The sequence below is a fragment of the Desmodus rotundus genome, chromosome 4 (genome assembly GCF_022682495.2).
Source record: "Desmodus rotundus isolate HL8 chromosome 4, HLdesRot8A.1, whole genome shotgun sequence".
NCBI lineage: Eukaryota > Metazoa > Chordata > Mammalia > Chiroptera > Phyllostomidae > Desmodus > Desmodus rotundus.
Window position 1 is genome coordinate 48430826 of NC_071390.1, and position 16494 is coordinate 48447319.

The 16494-nt window shown below is 40.9% G+C and overlaps 1 protein-coding gene across 1 annotated transcript in view; it reads left to right on the top strand.

Moving 5' to 3' along the window:
* Positions 1-15933, top strand: part of SUPV3L1 (Suv3 like RNA helicase) — a 30140-nt gene extending 14207 nt beyond the window's left edge. Inside the window, exons 6-15 of the mRNA XM_024561283.3 lie at positions 347-458; positions 4614-4691; positions 5991-6082; positions 7134-7314; positions 7862-7955; positions 9114-9333; positions 10515-10595; positions 12256-12432; positions 14484-14632; positions 15460-15933. Coding sequence (XP_024417051.2) covers positions 347-458; positions 4614-4691; positions 5991-6082; positions 7134-7314; positions 7862-7955; positions 9114-9333; positions 10515-10595; positions 12256-12432; positions 14484-14632; positions 15460-15892 — 1617 coding nt within the window. The 3' untranslated portion in view covers positions 15893-15933. The remainder of the gene's footprint in view (positions 1-346; positions 459-4613; positions 4692-5990; positions 6083-7133; positions 7315-7861; positions 7956-9113; positions 9334-10514; positions 10596-12255; positions 12433-14483; positions 14633-15459) is intronic.
* The last annotated feature ends 561 nt before the right edge of the window (positions 15934-16494 follow it).

Here is a 16494-nt window from a genome sequence, read left to right on the forward strand (position 1 = left end):
TATAATATTCTCGAATATAGAGACATTCCATGTTTACTTAAATAAACTGAAATAGTACAGAAACATAACAAAGTTAAAAAGTAAAACTGCTGTGATTTTTCATGCTTTTGTTACCTGAGAATTTAGCTGTCTTGAGATGTTTCCAAGTTTACATAGGTTTTGTAAGAGAATAGCTTTTATTTTTTATGAAAAAAATTTTTTAAAGGCTTGAGAATATTTTACTTTGGCTGTGAGACAAATAAACTTGATCGCAGTGGAGAACATTCTGTTAAACATCCAAAACTACTCTTTACTGTTGTTTCAAGGTGAAAATACTAGTTGTTTTTGTTTGCTTTTTGCATCCTAGGGTGTGCCCTGTGACTTGGTGACAGGCGAAGAGCGAGTGACTGTAGACCCGGATGGGAGGCAGGCCGCCCACGTCGCCTGCACCGTTGAGATGTGCAGTGTCACCACTCCTTGTACGTGCTCGCCGGTTTTAAAGACTTAGTATTTTTTATTTTAAAGTAGTGATCAGCATATGAGATGCTTTTTGTGAAAAAATTCTAAATCGAGACAAAGAAGGGAAGTGTGCAAGAAATGCTCGTTATCTGCTGTCACTAATAAGTGCCCAGAACTTTCTGTCATGGGTGCTTCTGAGTATTCTCTCCCTTTTTCTCCTGAACGGTATGTTAACAGGTATGAGGTCACCTTCGCACCAGTCCTCAGTTCAGTTCTTTCCCCCTCTCTTTTTCCAGTATTATTGTCTATTGGCTTCAGGGGTGCGGCATAGTGGTTAGACAGTCATACACTCTATGAAGGGTGCCCCCCGATATGTCCGGTACCCGCCTGGCACTGTACATAGTTACTACACTGTTACTGACTGTGTTTCCTACGCTGTACTTTACATCCCGTGACTGTTTTGTAACTGCCAATCTGTGCTTCTCCATGCCTTCACCTTTTTCACCCAGTCCCTTGATCCCCCTCCCCTCTGCCAGTCATAAGTCTTCCTTGTATCTATGAGTCTGTTTCTGTTTTGTTTATTTATTTATATCATTCTTTAGATTCCACATATAAATGAACTCATATGGTATTTCTTTCTCTGACTGGCTGACTTCACTTAGCATAATACCCTCTAGGTCCATTCATGCTGTTGCTAATTATAAGATTTCATTCTTTTTTATGGTCGTTTATTACTTATATTTTTGATATATTTTTTTTCTTCTTCCTCCTCCTAAGGAAGACCCTTTAACATTTCATATACTGGTTTGGTGATGATGAACTCCTTTAGCTTTTTCTTGTCTGGGAAGCTGTTTATCTGTCCTTCAATTCTAAATGACAGCTTTGCTGGGTGGGGTAATTTTGGTGGTAGGCCCTCGCTTTTCATCACTTTGAATACATTCTTGCCAGTCCCTTCTTATCTGCAAAGTTTCTTTTGAGAAATCAGCTGACAGTCTTATAGGAATTTCCTTGTAGGTAACTGCTTTTCTCCTGCTCCTTTTAAGAGTCTGTCTTTAATTAAACTTTGGCATTTTAATTATGATGTGTCTTACTGTGGGCCTTTTTGGGTTCGTTTGTCTAGGACTCTCTGCTTCTTGGACTTGTGTGTCTATTTCCTTCATCAGGTTAGAGTGGTTTTCCGTTACTATTTTTTCAAATAGGTTTTCAGTTTCTTGCCTTTTCTTCTCCTTGTATTCCGGCATCCTCGTGATGTGAATGTTGGTACACTTGAAGTTGTCTCACAGGCTCCTTACACTACCCTCATTTTGGGGGGGGGGGGGGGGCGGTTGGTTTTTTTTTTGCTGTTCTGATTGGGTATTTTCTGTTTCCTTGTATTCCAAGTTGCTGATTTTATTCTTTGCTTCATCTACTCTATTGTTGATTCCCTCTAATTCTTCGCTTCAGTTACTGTATCCTTCATTTCTGATTGGTTGTTTTTTATGGTTTCTATGTCCTTTTTCATGCTGTGGAAGTTCTAAGTTTCTTGAGCATCCTTATAACCAGTGTTTTGAACTCTATCTGGTTTGCTTGCCTCCATGATTTAGTTCTTTTTCTGGAGATTTCTCCTGTTTTTTCATTTGGGACCTATTTCTTTGTCTCTGCATTTTGGCCACTTCCTTATGTTTGTTTCTATGTATTAGGTAGAGCTGCTACGTCATCCAGACTTGGTAGAGTGGCCTTATGCCGTAGGTGTCCTGTAGGGCCCAGTGGTGCAGCCTCCCTAGTTATCCGAGCTGGGTCCTCCAGGTTCGCCTTGTGGGGGCCGAGTGCACTGTCCTGTTGTAGTTGAGCCTTGATTGCTGTTGGCATCACTGGGAGGTATTGACCCCAAGCTGATCGGCTGCAAGGACTGGCTACAACTGTAGCAGAGGAGCCGCTGTGCAGGAACCGATCCTATGGTGCAGGACTTGCTTCAGTGGGCTGTGGTGCTCGCTGGGTGTGTCGCTCACGGAGGTGGTAGGGTTGTAATCTGGTGTGGTCTGAAGCTGTCCACGGGGTGCACTGGCTCTGGGGACTCCCAGGAGGTACCAGGTCAGCCACTGCCTGTGCCCTGCCTGGGGCCACCCAGCACCAGCTACAGGGCTATATGCAAATAGCTGTTACTTGTGCTGGGCTTGGAGGTATCCAGGAGAGGCCAAGCTGCAAGCCCAGTCCAGTTGCCACTAGTGCCAGGCCTGGGGCCACTTAGTGAGAGGTTCAGGGTATGCAGAGGCCAGATGCTGCTTGTTTGAGAGATGCTAGTAAAGTCTGAAGCATGAGGAGAGAGAGGCCATTTGTATGGAAAAGCCACTGGGAAGGACTTGGGTGTGTCTGCAAGTTGGGTGGAGCAAGATCTCAGGGAATTACCAGGTTAGGGTTACCAGGTTGATGGGGTCTCAGATATGGTGCCCACCTGCTGGCTCTGTGTGGGGAGGGCTCAGAAGAGGAACAGTGGCCTCTGCCAGCCCGTCTGGGGGAAAGCTGCTCCACCCTAGCTCTCACTCTGATGCCAGACTGTTCAGTTCCTCCTCTGTGCTATATAACATTCCATTTTATGACTGAAATGATACATTCCTTCATTAAAGGATATTCAAGTTGTCTAAAGTCTTTCACTATTATATATAGTACTACAGTAAATCATTTAAGAAACTTTGAAAATATTTTAAATGAAAATTAACTTTCTTATTATATAAGCAATTATATCTTCATATAAAAAACAAAATTAAATACAAAGAGAAGAAAAAGTACATAATCTCCCAATCCCATCCATTGAGAATCAAGAAGTGGAACCTTGTGGTGTATATTTTTCAGATTTTTTTCTGTTCATGTGTGCATTGTGTATCCTTTGTGGGTGTGTATATTACAAAATCGGGATTATGTATTGCGTGCTGTTATGTATTGGAGCACATTTTGTAGTGTGCTTTTTTTCATTTTAATACTAACTTTCTGAGTAAATGGATAGTTTTTAAAAAAAATTACTTCATTATAAAAGTTGTACATGGTAAAAATTGAGACAGCGCAGAAGTTTGTAAATCAAAATTCCCTCTTCTACTCCCTCTTTTCTGATCTTGTTTGTATATAACCAGATGCGATAAGCAATTTTTAATCTAATGGTTTTTCAGTGTAAAATTAACTTTGTTTCCTAAGTGTCATTGTGGGCATATTACATTTTAAAAAAATTGAATGTGCTCTTTATTCCTTGGTGTTTGGGGACTAAAATTAAAATATAATTTATGTGACTTAAAGAAAATATGGTTGGAAGCATGGTGGCATTAGAAAATAAAGTGAGGCACTAATTTTCACTGTAGTGATGTGTTTAAAAACCTTAAGAATGAGCACAGCTGGGGCTCAGGGAGTCACACTCTCCTCTGCACTCTCTGCTCCTTGCAGCTGTCCGGGTTGCTGTGGCAGAGATGCTTCCTTCACTGCAAGGCTCTCTGCTCCTGGCTTCTGGAAGCATGATACCTTTTTCTTTTACTGCTGTGTAGGTGTGTTACCGCATTTTGCCGTGTATAATGCGCACCCATGTTTTTGGCCCAAACTCAGGAAAAAATGTTTTAATTTTTTATTTATTTATATTTAGAAACAAAACCTATTTTCATTTTCCAGGGTTTTTTTTCATATAGATATCGTTACTGCTTTCTAGAGTTACACTTTTAACACATAAGCATAAATAAAAGAATTAAAAACATTTCTATGATATGGAATTAGTACTACCCATGTATAGCATCCTTATTTTTCCCTCAAAAATTTGGGCAACAAAGTATGCATTATACACACCAAAATACGGTAGTTCTTACTAGGCAGATTCTCCAGTCTGCCCCTGAGATGGCAGAAAATAGAACAGATGACCCTGCTTCATTTGGGCGGTGGGGAGGAAGAGCAGTTAAGAGTCTGGACCATGGAGCTAGATGGCCCCGGCTTGAATTTCATGTTTTTGATCTTACACTTAATTGCACATACTGTGTTTTTGGGCCAGTGACTTGACTTCTCCGGGCCTCAGTTTATTCTGTAAAATGCAGATGATGATGATTTTGCTCTTACGTTTGTTGGGAGGATTAAAGGAAATACAATTGTAAAGCACTTAGTGATCAATGATGATGATTATCATGTTGTTTAAGTAGCTCATAGTGCTCATGATAACTTTTTTTTTAAAGATGAAGTGGCTGTGATTGATGAAATTCAGATGATTAAAGACCCCGCCAGAGGATGGGCCTGGACCAGAGCACTTCTAGGTTGGTGGTCTCGATGCTGTAGAGCCTGTGCTTGTGACGTTGCTCCGAGATGTGTGCACCTACCTGCTTGCCATGGCCGAGTAGGGCCAGGTGGATTCTTTCTCTTTGACACAAATCAACAAATAAGTCAGCCAAGTGTTAGTTTTATTTTCAAATGTTACTTAAATAATGGGAAGTTCACTTTTCCAACTATAAAATTAGCATAACCGTTTAATTAAAGTTACAATGTTCAAATCTCATCATATTTACAACAACCACTCTTAAGATTTTGGTGTTTCACGCCAGTTTTGTGACTATATAATTTTGTATCTTGGTTTTTCAGTTATGTTGTTGCAAGCATTGTTTTAAGAATTTGTTTGCTTACTTTTTTAGAGGAAGGGAGGCAGAATGAGAGGGAAGAAACATTGATGTGCAATAAATACATCAATAGGCTGCCTCTCACACACCCCCAACTGGGGACCTGGCCTGCAGCCCAGGCATGTGCCCTGACTGGGTATTGAACCGGTACCTTTTGGTTCTCAGGCTGGCACTCAATCCATTGAGCCACAGCAGCCAGGGCTGTGTCAGACACTTTTTTTGTACCCCATTGTAATATTGTTTATTCTCCATTGAAGAGTTGTAGTATAATTTTTTCCACGAGTTGAACATTTTCCCCTATTATTAATAATGCTGCAGGAAAAATCTTTCTGGCCATAGCTTTTTAAAAATTTATTCTATTATTTCTTTAGGATAGCCCCCTGGAAATGGAATTCTTGAAGTCCATGGACATGAATACATGTTTTACTGTTTGATATTGGAGTGAATGTTTTATCAGCATGTTGTAGGGCAGGCGTTTCCAAATTTAAAAACAAAGTGCTGTGCTCTTTCTTCAGAGAGTGTTCATTGAAGCTTTAGTGTAAAATAGATGAAAATGGATCTGCTAGGGGGTAAGGAGCTTGCAGTTCCTTCTACCTCCCAGCCCCCAGCCTCTGAAGCACCTCAGTGATTCCGTGGAGGCCAATTTGAAAAACACAAGTATGGGACTAATGTTTGGCGCTAATGATGAAATGCCAGGTTCTAGTCCTGGCTGGCATCACCTTCTAATCTAGTCAACTCAAAACCTTGGCCAAATCGATTTAAAAGCCTTGAGATTTATAAAAATGGAGTTAATCTTTGTTGAGGTTTGAATCAGAGATAATATTTATGAACATTTGGTAAAGTTGTAAGGCAATAGGTAACAAATATTTTTGCTATGTAAAGTGTTGCTTATTTACTTTTATGTCTTTAAAGTTTTAAAAGTTGTGATTTTGCATTCAACAGGACTCTGCGCTGAGGAGGTCCATTTGTGTGGAGAAGCTGCCGCTATTGACCTGGTTACTGAGCTTTTGTACATGACTGGGGAGGAGGTGGAGGTACTAGACTATGTTTTGTTCTCAGCGTGGCCCAGATCGCCCAGAGTACCCAGACGGTGGCTTTATAGGCCCCAGGTAGTGGCAAAATCAGGCCTTAACTGCAAAGAAAGCTTCATTCCTCGTAGTTGACAGGGTTGTACGTAGTTGGTTGAACCTCATGACTTGAAGTTCTGACCGAGTGGCCATCACACAGTAAGTCTTCCAGCGCATGGGAGGTTCTTCATATTCCCTTGACAAAACCTTCTGGAGTTTCAGCAGGGCTCTTTAGAATTAAATACATCAGGAATGTTGGAAGTTTGAGGCTCAGCAGAAGTTTGTGGTTTTTAAAGTCTCACTGGGGCTTTTCATACATATCTAATTGCTAAAGATAGTTTATATCCCTTCCCCAGATTCCTAGAGTAGGAAGTAACTACTTTTCTTTTAATCTTACTTTTCGTTTTCTTTACCTGAGTTCTATAGTAAGATGAAGAAATATTTAAAAATTGGTCTATTACTTCAGTTTTGTGCTCAGCTTTTAGGGAGAGATAGTAGAATGTCACAGAAGATATTGTGGGTTTTAGTCTTGGCTTTGCTGTTATTAGCTTTGTGTTCTTAGGAAAATCATATAAGGCTAGAACTGGAAAAAGTCTCTTCACATCTGATCTTTCATTGGGCTCTATTTTACTCTTCTTTAAAAATGGAAATAATGGGGGAGGGGTGGAGGGATGGGGAGAAAAGGCACACAACTGTAATTGAATAACAATAAAAAATTAAAATTAAAAAAAATGGAAATAACAGTTAATAACCCATCTTATCTTACTAAGTTGCCATGAAAATCAAATGTGTATGAAAGTGCTTTGAAAATTGATGGAACATTGTTTAACTTTTTATTAATTTAGAGGTAGCATTGAGAACTGATGGAAATTTTATTATAATATTGAAGTAAATGTGTTTCTGTATTTCCCCTTGAAAAACATTGGAACTTGTCAGCTTTTAACTGCTCTCGAGTGTCTGTAAGTTGAAGCTGAGTTGGGCGTGTTATTTCACAACATCACGTCTTTTAATGTTAAAGGTTCGAAACTACAAGAGGCTCACCCCCATCTGTGTGCTGGATCAGGCACTAGAGTCTTTAGACAACCTTCGGCCTGGGGACTGCATTGTCTGTTTCAGCAAGAATGACATTTATTCTGTGAGTCGCCAGATTGAAATTCGGGGATTGGAATCAGCTGTTATATATGGCAGTCTCCCACCTGGTAATTACTGGCTTTCGTCATGACAGAATATGAAATCTTTTTTTTGCCATTCATATTGAGATATGTATAGAAAACACAGTAAAAGACATTGAATTGAGATACTTGGTATATCAGTAATTATTTATAGGTCATATAAAAAATGTTTCTCTAGTTCATCTTGGTAGGGATAGAAATATTTCAATTATTTCTAGCACTTATATTTGCTGCTATTGTTAGGCAATATTTTAAATGTTGAGCCGATGATTTTCTTACTGAAATGTCGTGAAAATGTGAACTTGGTAATATTAAAATTGTAGTCCTGAAATCTGTTACATGTCCTCAGACATGGTAAAGCTGGTGTGGTGTGGGATCGTGCTGCTGTGTGTGGGGATAGTTAACGGGGTGGAGATAAAGGATAAGAGGCTCTTAGAGGGTGTGAAGAAGTAAGTGTGAAACGATAAGCATTTAATCCATAAAAATGGAAAGTAGGTGAGGATTTCCAAGATACACTTAGTGTGATCCAGTAGAAGATTGAGAACACTGATTTAACATAAACTTCTTATTTTAGGGACCAAACTTGCTCAAGCAAAAAAGTTTAATGATCCCGAGGATCCATGCAAAATCCTGGTTGCTACAGATGCGATTGGCATGGGACTTAATTTGTAAGTGATTTTGTTTTTAATAATTACGGACATTCAGTGGCTTAGATGGCAATTAAGAAATTTCTGGTTGGTATTAGAGTGACTGAACACTTAGCTTTCGGAGATGGGTATGAGCATGTAGGTCTGTGATGCCTCGTGCTTCCGCCTAGGTGTTAAGGAAGGAAAAGGAAAGTACCACATGCACGAGGACTTTGAATGCTGCTCCCTCTCACTGCTGTCCTGTTATATTACCTTACTTTTAGTTTTTCAGTCAGTAAGTTGTGTGACTGCCTACTGTGCATGTAGGGCTAGCCGTTGTCTGTAGGGGCAACAGTATTAAGCCTAACCATTCCTCTCTGGGAATGAATCAAAAAAACTATCCAGCCCCAGCTGGTGTGGCTCATTGGCTTGAGCGTGGGCCTGTGAACCAAAGGGTTGCCAGTTCGATTCCCAGTCAGGGCACATGCCTGTGTTGCAGGCCAGGTCCCCAGTAGGGGGCGCGCAAGAGGCAACTACCCATTGATGTTTCTTTACTTCTCTTTCTCTTCCCATCTCTAAAAATAAATAAATAAAATGTTAAAAAAAACCCCAAAACAAACCAAAGTTGTTAATAGCAGCTAACTTTTTTTTTAATCCTCATCCGAGGACATTTCAATTGATTTTAGAGAGAGGGGAAAGGAGGGAGGGAGAGGGAGAGGGAGGGAGAGAATCACCAATGTTGAGAGGGAAACATTGATCGGTTGCCTCTCCTGTGTGCCCCAACCTGCAACCTAGGCATGTGAACCTGCAACCTTTTGGTTTATGGGATGACGCTCCAAACCAGCTGAGCCACACTGGCCAGGGCAATTGCAGTCAACTTTGAAAAGCAGCCTGAGAACACTTTATGTGATTTACTTGTTAAAAAGTTATTTTCTGTCACCTTACTGAGGTATAATTTGCATCCTATTTACAGTTCACCTATTCTAAAAGTACAAGTTCATGAATTTTAGTAAATTTACACAGCTGTTGGAAAAATACTTTTTAAAGGGAAGACAAAGAATTACCCACCAGCTTTTTCCTTATTTTGAAAAGCGGGAAGAATTGCAAATAGGCCTAAACTAGACTTGAGTGAGCACTTCTGCAGTGACCCAAATGACAGAGAGTTGTTCATCTGTGAGATCACCTTTATTTCTATTTCAGGAGCATAAGAAGAATTATTTTTTATTCCCTTATAAAGCCCAGTATCAATGAAAAGGGAGAAAGAGAACTAGAGCCAATCACCACTTCTCAAGCCTTACAGATTGCTGGCAGAGCTGGTCGATTCAGTTCGAAATACAAAGAAGGAGAGGTTACAACGATGAATCGAGAAGACCTCCGTTTGTTAAAGGAGATTTTGAACAGGCCTGTGGACCCTATAAAGGTAAAGTGTAACGTGTTAATTACTTCTCTTTGGAGGACAGTCATTCCTTTCTTCACCCTTCTTCCAGACTCTTGCCTCAGACACCTGAAAACAAACAAAAATTGTATGCCATGAAATTATGTCAAGAAAGTCCTCCTTTATTGCTTTGGAGAGGAAGAGAGACCCCTGGTCAAGAATGGCGTGCAAGTGAAAGACCCGAGTGAGCGAGTTTCGTGAGCCCGCTTTTCCTTTAGTTCTTCCTGCAGTCGAGCAGCAGATGGGGAGAAGGGCTCAGTTGCTTCAGGTGGGCACACGGCCACGGAAGCAGCCTGAAGGGTTGCCGATAGCCTGAGTGTGGGACACCAGCAGCACTGAGCAGTACAGCTTGGAGCCAGTAAGGACAAGGTTAAATTTTGGTTAGTGTAGCTAATGAGGCAGAAGTGTACAAATTTCAAACAAACTGTTAATGTTTAAAGTTGCCTGGAAAATTTATTAAATGTGGCTCTTCTCCTTTTTCAGTGACCCTAGGTAAAGGGGAATATAAATGAGATAATGCAAGGAAAAATGCCAGGAGGAAAGCTGAGGGTGAAATGATGTCTGTAGCTGTCGTTAAGAGTGCAGCTGGTAGTGGCGCACCGTTTCCCTCCTGTGCGCCTCATTTCTGGTGCTCCTGTTCTTCCGACTGTGACTCACACCTCTCCCCTTGCCTCTTTCCTGTTCCCTTTCCTCCTCTTTTTCTAGCTTGTACTTACCTGTAGGCATTTCTTAACAGTGCAGTGTACACTTAAAGAGATAACTGACCTTCAGTTTAGACACCTTTTCATGTACTTACGTATGTGTGTATGTCAGTTTTAATGCCCCGGTTAAAGCAGTTGGGTTTTCCTTGTTTGTTTTTGTCCAGTGGAGAGAACTGAAAGCCTGGAACGGATTTTGGTACTTTATCAGATCATCGTAGACTTTTGAAATATAACTGAAATATGAGTAACAGATTGACTAATGACTCAGTGGGTATAATTGGTTAGTTTCACTGTGTCATCTCATTAGCTTTCCTAATAGGTAATAAATGGGGAAATGAGGATGCTTCTCAGCATTTTACTCACATTCTTATGTAGGACTTTGTCTTGAATTAACTTAGGAAAACTTGTACTTTAAAAAAAAAATTAGCTTATGTTTTGTTTTGTTTTTTTTTTCTTTTACTAAAGGCAGCTGGTCTTCATCCAACTGCTGAACAGATTGAAATGTTTGCCTACCATCTCCCTGATACCACACTTTCTAATCTCATTGTAAGTAGAAAACCGCTTTTAAACCTCTCTTCTACGTGTCGGCTATGGTAAACAATGCTGTAATGAATACATGGATGCACTTGTCTTTCCAGCTTGGTGTTTTGCTTTTCTTCAGATAAATACCCTAAAGTGGAATTGCTGGGTCCTTTTTTGTCTCTTTTACAAAGTCTATTTGTCTGGTATAAGTATTGCTACCTCAGCTTTTTAAAATTTAAATTACCTTTTTTTTTTAGTTTTTAAAGATTTTATTTATTTTTAGAGGGATGGGGAGAAAGAGAGGAAGAGAAACATCAATGTGTGGTTGCTTCTCGTACACCCCCACCGGGGACCAGGCCTGCAACCCAGGCCTGTGCCCTGACTGGGAATCGAACTGGCAGCCCTTTGCTTCAACCCTTTGCCTCGCAGTCCAGTCCTCAATCCACTGAGCCACGCCAGCCAGGGCCACAGCTTTTTGTTTGTTGCCATTTTTGTGAAATATCTTTTTCCATCCCTTTCCTTTCAGTCTGTGTGTCTTTTGATCTGAAGAGAGTCTCTTGTAGACAGCGTATGTGTAAGGGTCGTGTTCTCTTCCCCACCCAGCCACCGCGTGTCTTTTGATTGGAGAATTAAGCCATTGGCATTTAAAGTAATTGTTGATAGATATGTATTCATTGCAGTTTTATTATTTATGTATTTTTCTTTCCTCCTCCTCTTCTTCTTCCTCGTCTTTTCTTTCTTTTTCTTGACCCTTCATCATTTCTTGTAATCCTCTAGCTTTTTCTTGTCTGGGAAGGTCTTAATCTGTCCTTTAATTCTAAGTGTCCATCAGTAAGTGACTGACGCGTATATGCAATGAAACATGACTCAGCCAAAAAAAAGTATGAAGTCTTGCCAGCTGCAACGACATGGATGGACCTAGAGGCTGTTGTGCTGAGTGAAATAAGTCAGAAAGACAAATGCTTTATGATTTCACTTGTATGTGGAGTCTAATGAACAAAATAAATGAACAAGCAGAACAGAGACTTACAGATAAAGAGAACATTTTGACAGTAGCCAGATGGGAGGGGTTGGGGGGCATGGGGGGTGAAGATGAAGGGATTAGGAAGTAGGAATTGGTAGTCACAGTCGCAGGGATGTATGGTACTGGATAGCGCGTGGTCAGCAATGTCACAAGAGCTATGAATGCTGTCAGATGGGCACTAGATTTATTGGGGTGATTGCTTCACAAATTACGTAAATCTCTAATCAGTGGGTTGAACACCTGAAACTAACATCATATTGGTTGTCAACTGTAATTGGAACCCTTGAGATCTTGCTTCCTTGCAATTGTCATCAGTTTTGGCTGAAATAAACTCATAAAAATTCTTAAATAAATTAAAGAATTAAAAAATAAAAACATAAATAAATGTTGATACATCAGGTAATTACTAGTTAACCTTGTGGCCATGAATGGATAGTCTGTTTCTGTGAAGTTGCTGTTTATCAAGTTTATGCTAAAAGTGAAAACTTTTGAAATCTTCTGGGACTTTGAGTATTTTGGGTTGAGGAGGCAATGAATAAAGCAGACGTTTCTAGAAGTCGGTTATGAGTAAAGAAGATGGCCTTTTGTAGATTTGAGTACATTATTCACGTCCAATTAGGCAGTCCAGTAATTTGATCTATCTTCCCCATCCCTCCCCAGGATATTTTTGTAGATTTTTCACAAGTTGATGGGCATTATTTTGTCTGCAACATGGATGACTTTAAATTTTCTGCAGAGTTGATCCAGCATATCCCGTTAAGTCTCCGAGTGAGGTATGTGTTCTGCACAGCCCCTATCAACAAGAAGCAGCCCTTTGTCTGCTCTTCGTTGTTACAGGTAAGCCTGTGTCTTTAGCATGTTTTGAGTTGTTTCTGGTTGAGGTATTTTTTCCCAAACAGTACTGTTACTCAAAATAAAACAATTGGGGAATATCCTTTAATATGAAATGCTATGTAAGAACTTGAATAGAAAGTGATTCCCTTCTTCATACAAGTGATTTTGGGGGGAAAGGAGAACTCTTGCTTTGTATTTGGGCTTATACGGTAGCTTTTGTGAAGAAGCTAAAACAAAAATAAATAGTTTTTTTCAAGGGAAGGGGGGTCCTTGACTTATGATGCACTTTTTCTTTAATGGTGTTGGGCGGTGCTTTTGAAGGGAGAGCGACCAGGGGTTTTGTAGTGGCAATAGTGTTTGGTTTTCTCAACCATAAGGCACTGAGCCAGGGATCGCTGTCTTGCATGAGTTTGGTGTCGGGATTCCAGTCCCTTTACTTTTTTCTTTTTTTAACACAAAGGTAATTGATTTTTTTTTTTTGTAAATCCTCACCCGAGGATATGTTTATTGATCTTAGAGAGTAAGAGAGAAACATCAGTGTGAGAGAGCACCATCAATCGGTTGCCTCCCACACACGACCTGACCAGGGATCGAACCCACAAGCTTTTGGCGCACAGGACAATGCTCCAACCAACTGAGCCACCTGGCCAGGGCCTGGTCCCTTTTCTTTTAACTCATTTGAGTAGGGATACAAATAGCTGACTTCTGAGGAGCTCAGGGTTCACCAGAACAAGGGGCCCAGGGAGAGGAAGGGGAAGCTGTGTCCTCTCACCGTCTGCACCCTTGCTCTCCCTGTTGCTGTGCTTGGAGCGCCCTCGCCCCACACCAGACCCAAGACCTCCGCTTTGAACGGCTTTCTGACTCCGGTTGTCTTTTTGCTGCCGTGTCATACACAGACCTTAATGTTCTGTACGTTAGCTCAGTTTCTGTCCACTCTGTTTCTAAATTTTAAAATTACTTGAATAATATATAAATAACCTTTTCTTTACAAAATTAAAACATTACAGATAGGGTAAGTTGGGCTACCCCAGTTTAGTCCTGTGACATAATTGTTACCAGCGTGTGTGCACCCTTGCAGACCTTTGCGGTCGCATTTGCCTACCTAGATACACCGGTTCGTGTAGAAATTCTAGTTTTGTTGTGTGGGTGTGCTTTGCCATAAATGCTGTGATGACTTATTCTGCACCTTGCCTCTTTCTTTTTCCCTTATTAAGTCATAGAGGTCTTCCATGTCCAGGTTTATCTAGAAAATACGTTTCTTACACATGCTCCCCCCCATGGAAGCACGTCTGTGCCTTTTCCTTCCCCCTTTCCTCCCTTCTCAGTCGTGCATCTCTTAAACTCTAAGGCTCCCCATGAGATTGCAACCAGGGGAGCAGTGGGCAGCAGCAGCTTGTTCAGGCTAAGCCCCTGAACCCGTCTCCAAGGCCCCCTTTGTTGCTTCTTCTATCCTAAGCCCTTCCTCATTTCAGTGTTCCCAGCTTTAATAAATATACTCTGAAAAAATATGTGTGTGTGTGTGTGTGTGTATGTTTCTTAGAACTGGCATTTGTTGGAGAGCGAGCTGGCATGAGGTTGAAGTTAATGGAACAAAGTCTTAAGTACTGCACACTGACTTGGATGGAGCTTGAGCCTTGACCCCCTGACACCATTCTTCGAATTATTCTGATGAAGCAGAAGCATTTTACTACAGATTAAGGACAGTTGACAGTTTCTTATGTGTTCTGTTTAAAGATTAGAATGTGACATCTAGAGGTTTTCCCTGCTCTCTGTTACTACGGAACTTTAAAAGAGCTTAGTTCCATTGATGGCCTCTGAGGACAGTGGTTTTGTGAAAAGAAGGAAGTCATTCCCCCCACCTTTAAAAAAATTTATCTTTATAAAATATTGAATGTTCTTTAAAATACAGAAGAGTGTAAAGAAGGAAAGAAACCAGCCTGCCCTTTGAAACAAAATCACAGTTAACATTTTGTGTTGCTTTATTTTTTTTTTCTAATCACAGACTTAAGTGAATTCTGGTTCTTTTACTCAGCTCTTTTTGCTGTTTCTCTCAGTTTGCCAGGCAGTATAGCAGGAATGAGCCCCTGACCTTTGCGTGGTTACGCCGATACATTAAATGGCCATTGCTTCCACCCAAGAATATTAAAGACCTCATGGATCTGGAAGCTGTGCATGATGTCTTGGATCTTTACCTGTGGCTAAGGTATCAAATTTTTCTTCCATGTGCTCTCATTTTTCTAAGTAATAGGGCAAATCACAGGTTTTATGAATGGTGTTTTGCTCTTTTTAATTAGGCACATATTTGGAAGGTGCTCTATATTACGTTTCATGTCCACAAAGGCAGTTGAGCCTGGTTTATCCCCATTCCAAAAATGACTTAAGGCGTTCGTGTTGACTCCAGTGAAGATAGGAAGGTGAGAAGGTCCGTTAGACCCCTGCTACTCAAAAGGCGGTCTGTGGACCAAAAGCATGGCTGTCACCTGGAAGCTTGTTAGAAATAGAGAGAATATCAGACTTATTCAAATTCTGCATTTTAACAAGACCCCCGGGTGATTCATTTACATATTAACATTTGAGAGGTGCAATTCAAATCCTCAGTTAACATCGTTGATAGGGTCTGCAACTTTAAGAGAAGGGATCCATAACAAAACCAATTTAACCATAGGCTAGTCGATATAAACTAGAGTTAAGTTCCTAGGGCATCGCATCAGAGTTATAATGGAACAGTGTTAGACAAAGTGGTGTTATTCGAGGACCTGCTGTACTGCTCTAGGTCAGTGATTCTCAAAGGAGGGGTATGTCCCCCTGAGGGGAGCATATTGGAGTCACTTAAGGTAGGAGTGACAACCCATCCTCATAATGACATATTGCTCAGGTGCATTGGGGCAGAAATAAAAGTTGAGCAAAGACATTGGACACATTTTGCAAAGACAAAACATTTGGAATTAATCAGTGTCAAGATGTAGATCTGTTACTGAGATTAACTGTGATGAGAGCTGTTGCTATAATAATGATGTGTCTTTTTCCCAGCTATCGGTTTATAGATATGTTTCCAGATGCCAGCCTTGTTCGAGACCTCCAGAAAGAACTAGATGGCACTATCCAGGATGGTGTACACAACATCACCAAACTGATTAAAATCTCAGAGACACAAAAGCTGTTGAACTTGGAGAACTGGTCAGCAGAGAGACAGTCTCGTTTGCAGGGACCATTGAAGAGCCAAGCAAGAAGGACACGCGTGGCCAGAACTTCAGGGGGTAAAGCTGCCGAGCCACCCAGCCCCAGCGCAGCAGAGAGCTCCCTGGCTTCCAGACTGGTGCAGCAAGGCCTCCTCACCGCAGACATGCTGAAACAGCTGGAGAAAGAGTGGCTGACACACCAGACTGAGCGTGGCAAAGAAAGAGCGGAATCTGGGGCTTACTCGAAAGGGTCAAGAAGGAAGAAGGGACCTGATTCGGAATAGTGTTATTTTATTTTTATTTTTCAAATAAAAATTATTTTAAAATCCTTTTTCCCCTCACCTGCATTTACTGCTTTATAGTATTGTGGCTCTCTCTTACTGGGTTTTGTGTTTGTGTGTGTGTGTGTGTGTGTGCAGAAAAATTAACTCTTAAAGATGAATAAACTGGGTTTATTCTGCATTTTAAAAATATGGAACGTCTTAAAGATTTTATTTAAAGGTTTATATAATGGCCCCTTGTAGTGCAGCACTAAGGCAATGCGCTGTAAGGAACTGTGTGTGGTGATAAACTCGGTTTGGTGAGTGTGTGACCAGTTTCCCGCACTGTTGCTGGGGAGGTCATGGATGGAATTGTCTGACGAAAAATTGCTGCCTGTCGTACCCACGTGCCAGAAAGCTGTTCTAGGTGCTGGAAATAGGCAGTAAGCCAGACATATATTCTACAGAGCTTTTGATGTGGAGACAGAGAGGAGTAAGTTAAATAAATGATGTCAGCGATGTGGGGGTAGAGATTGTTGTCTGTCTAGTTCACTGCTCTGTGTTCAGGGCCTGGAATACAGGATAAGCACAGTCTCTGTTAAACAAGTGGATGTAATTTCAGAGAG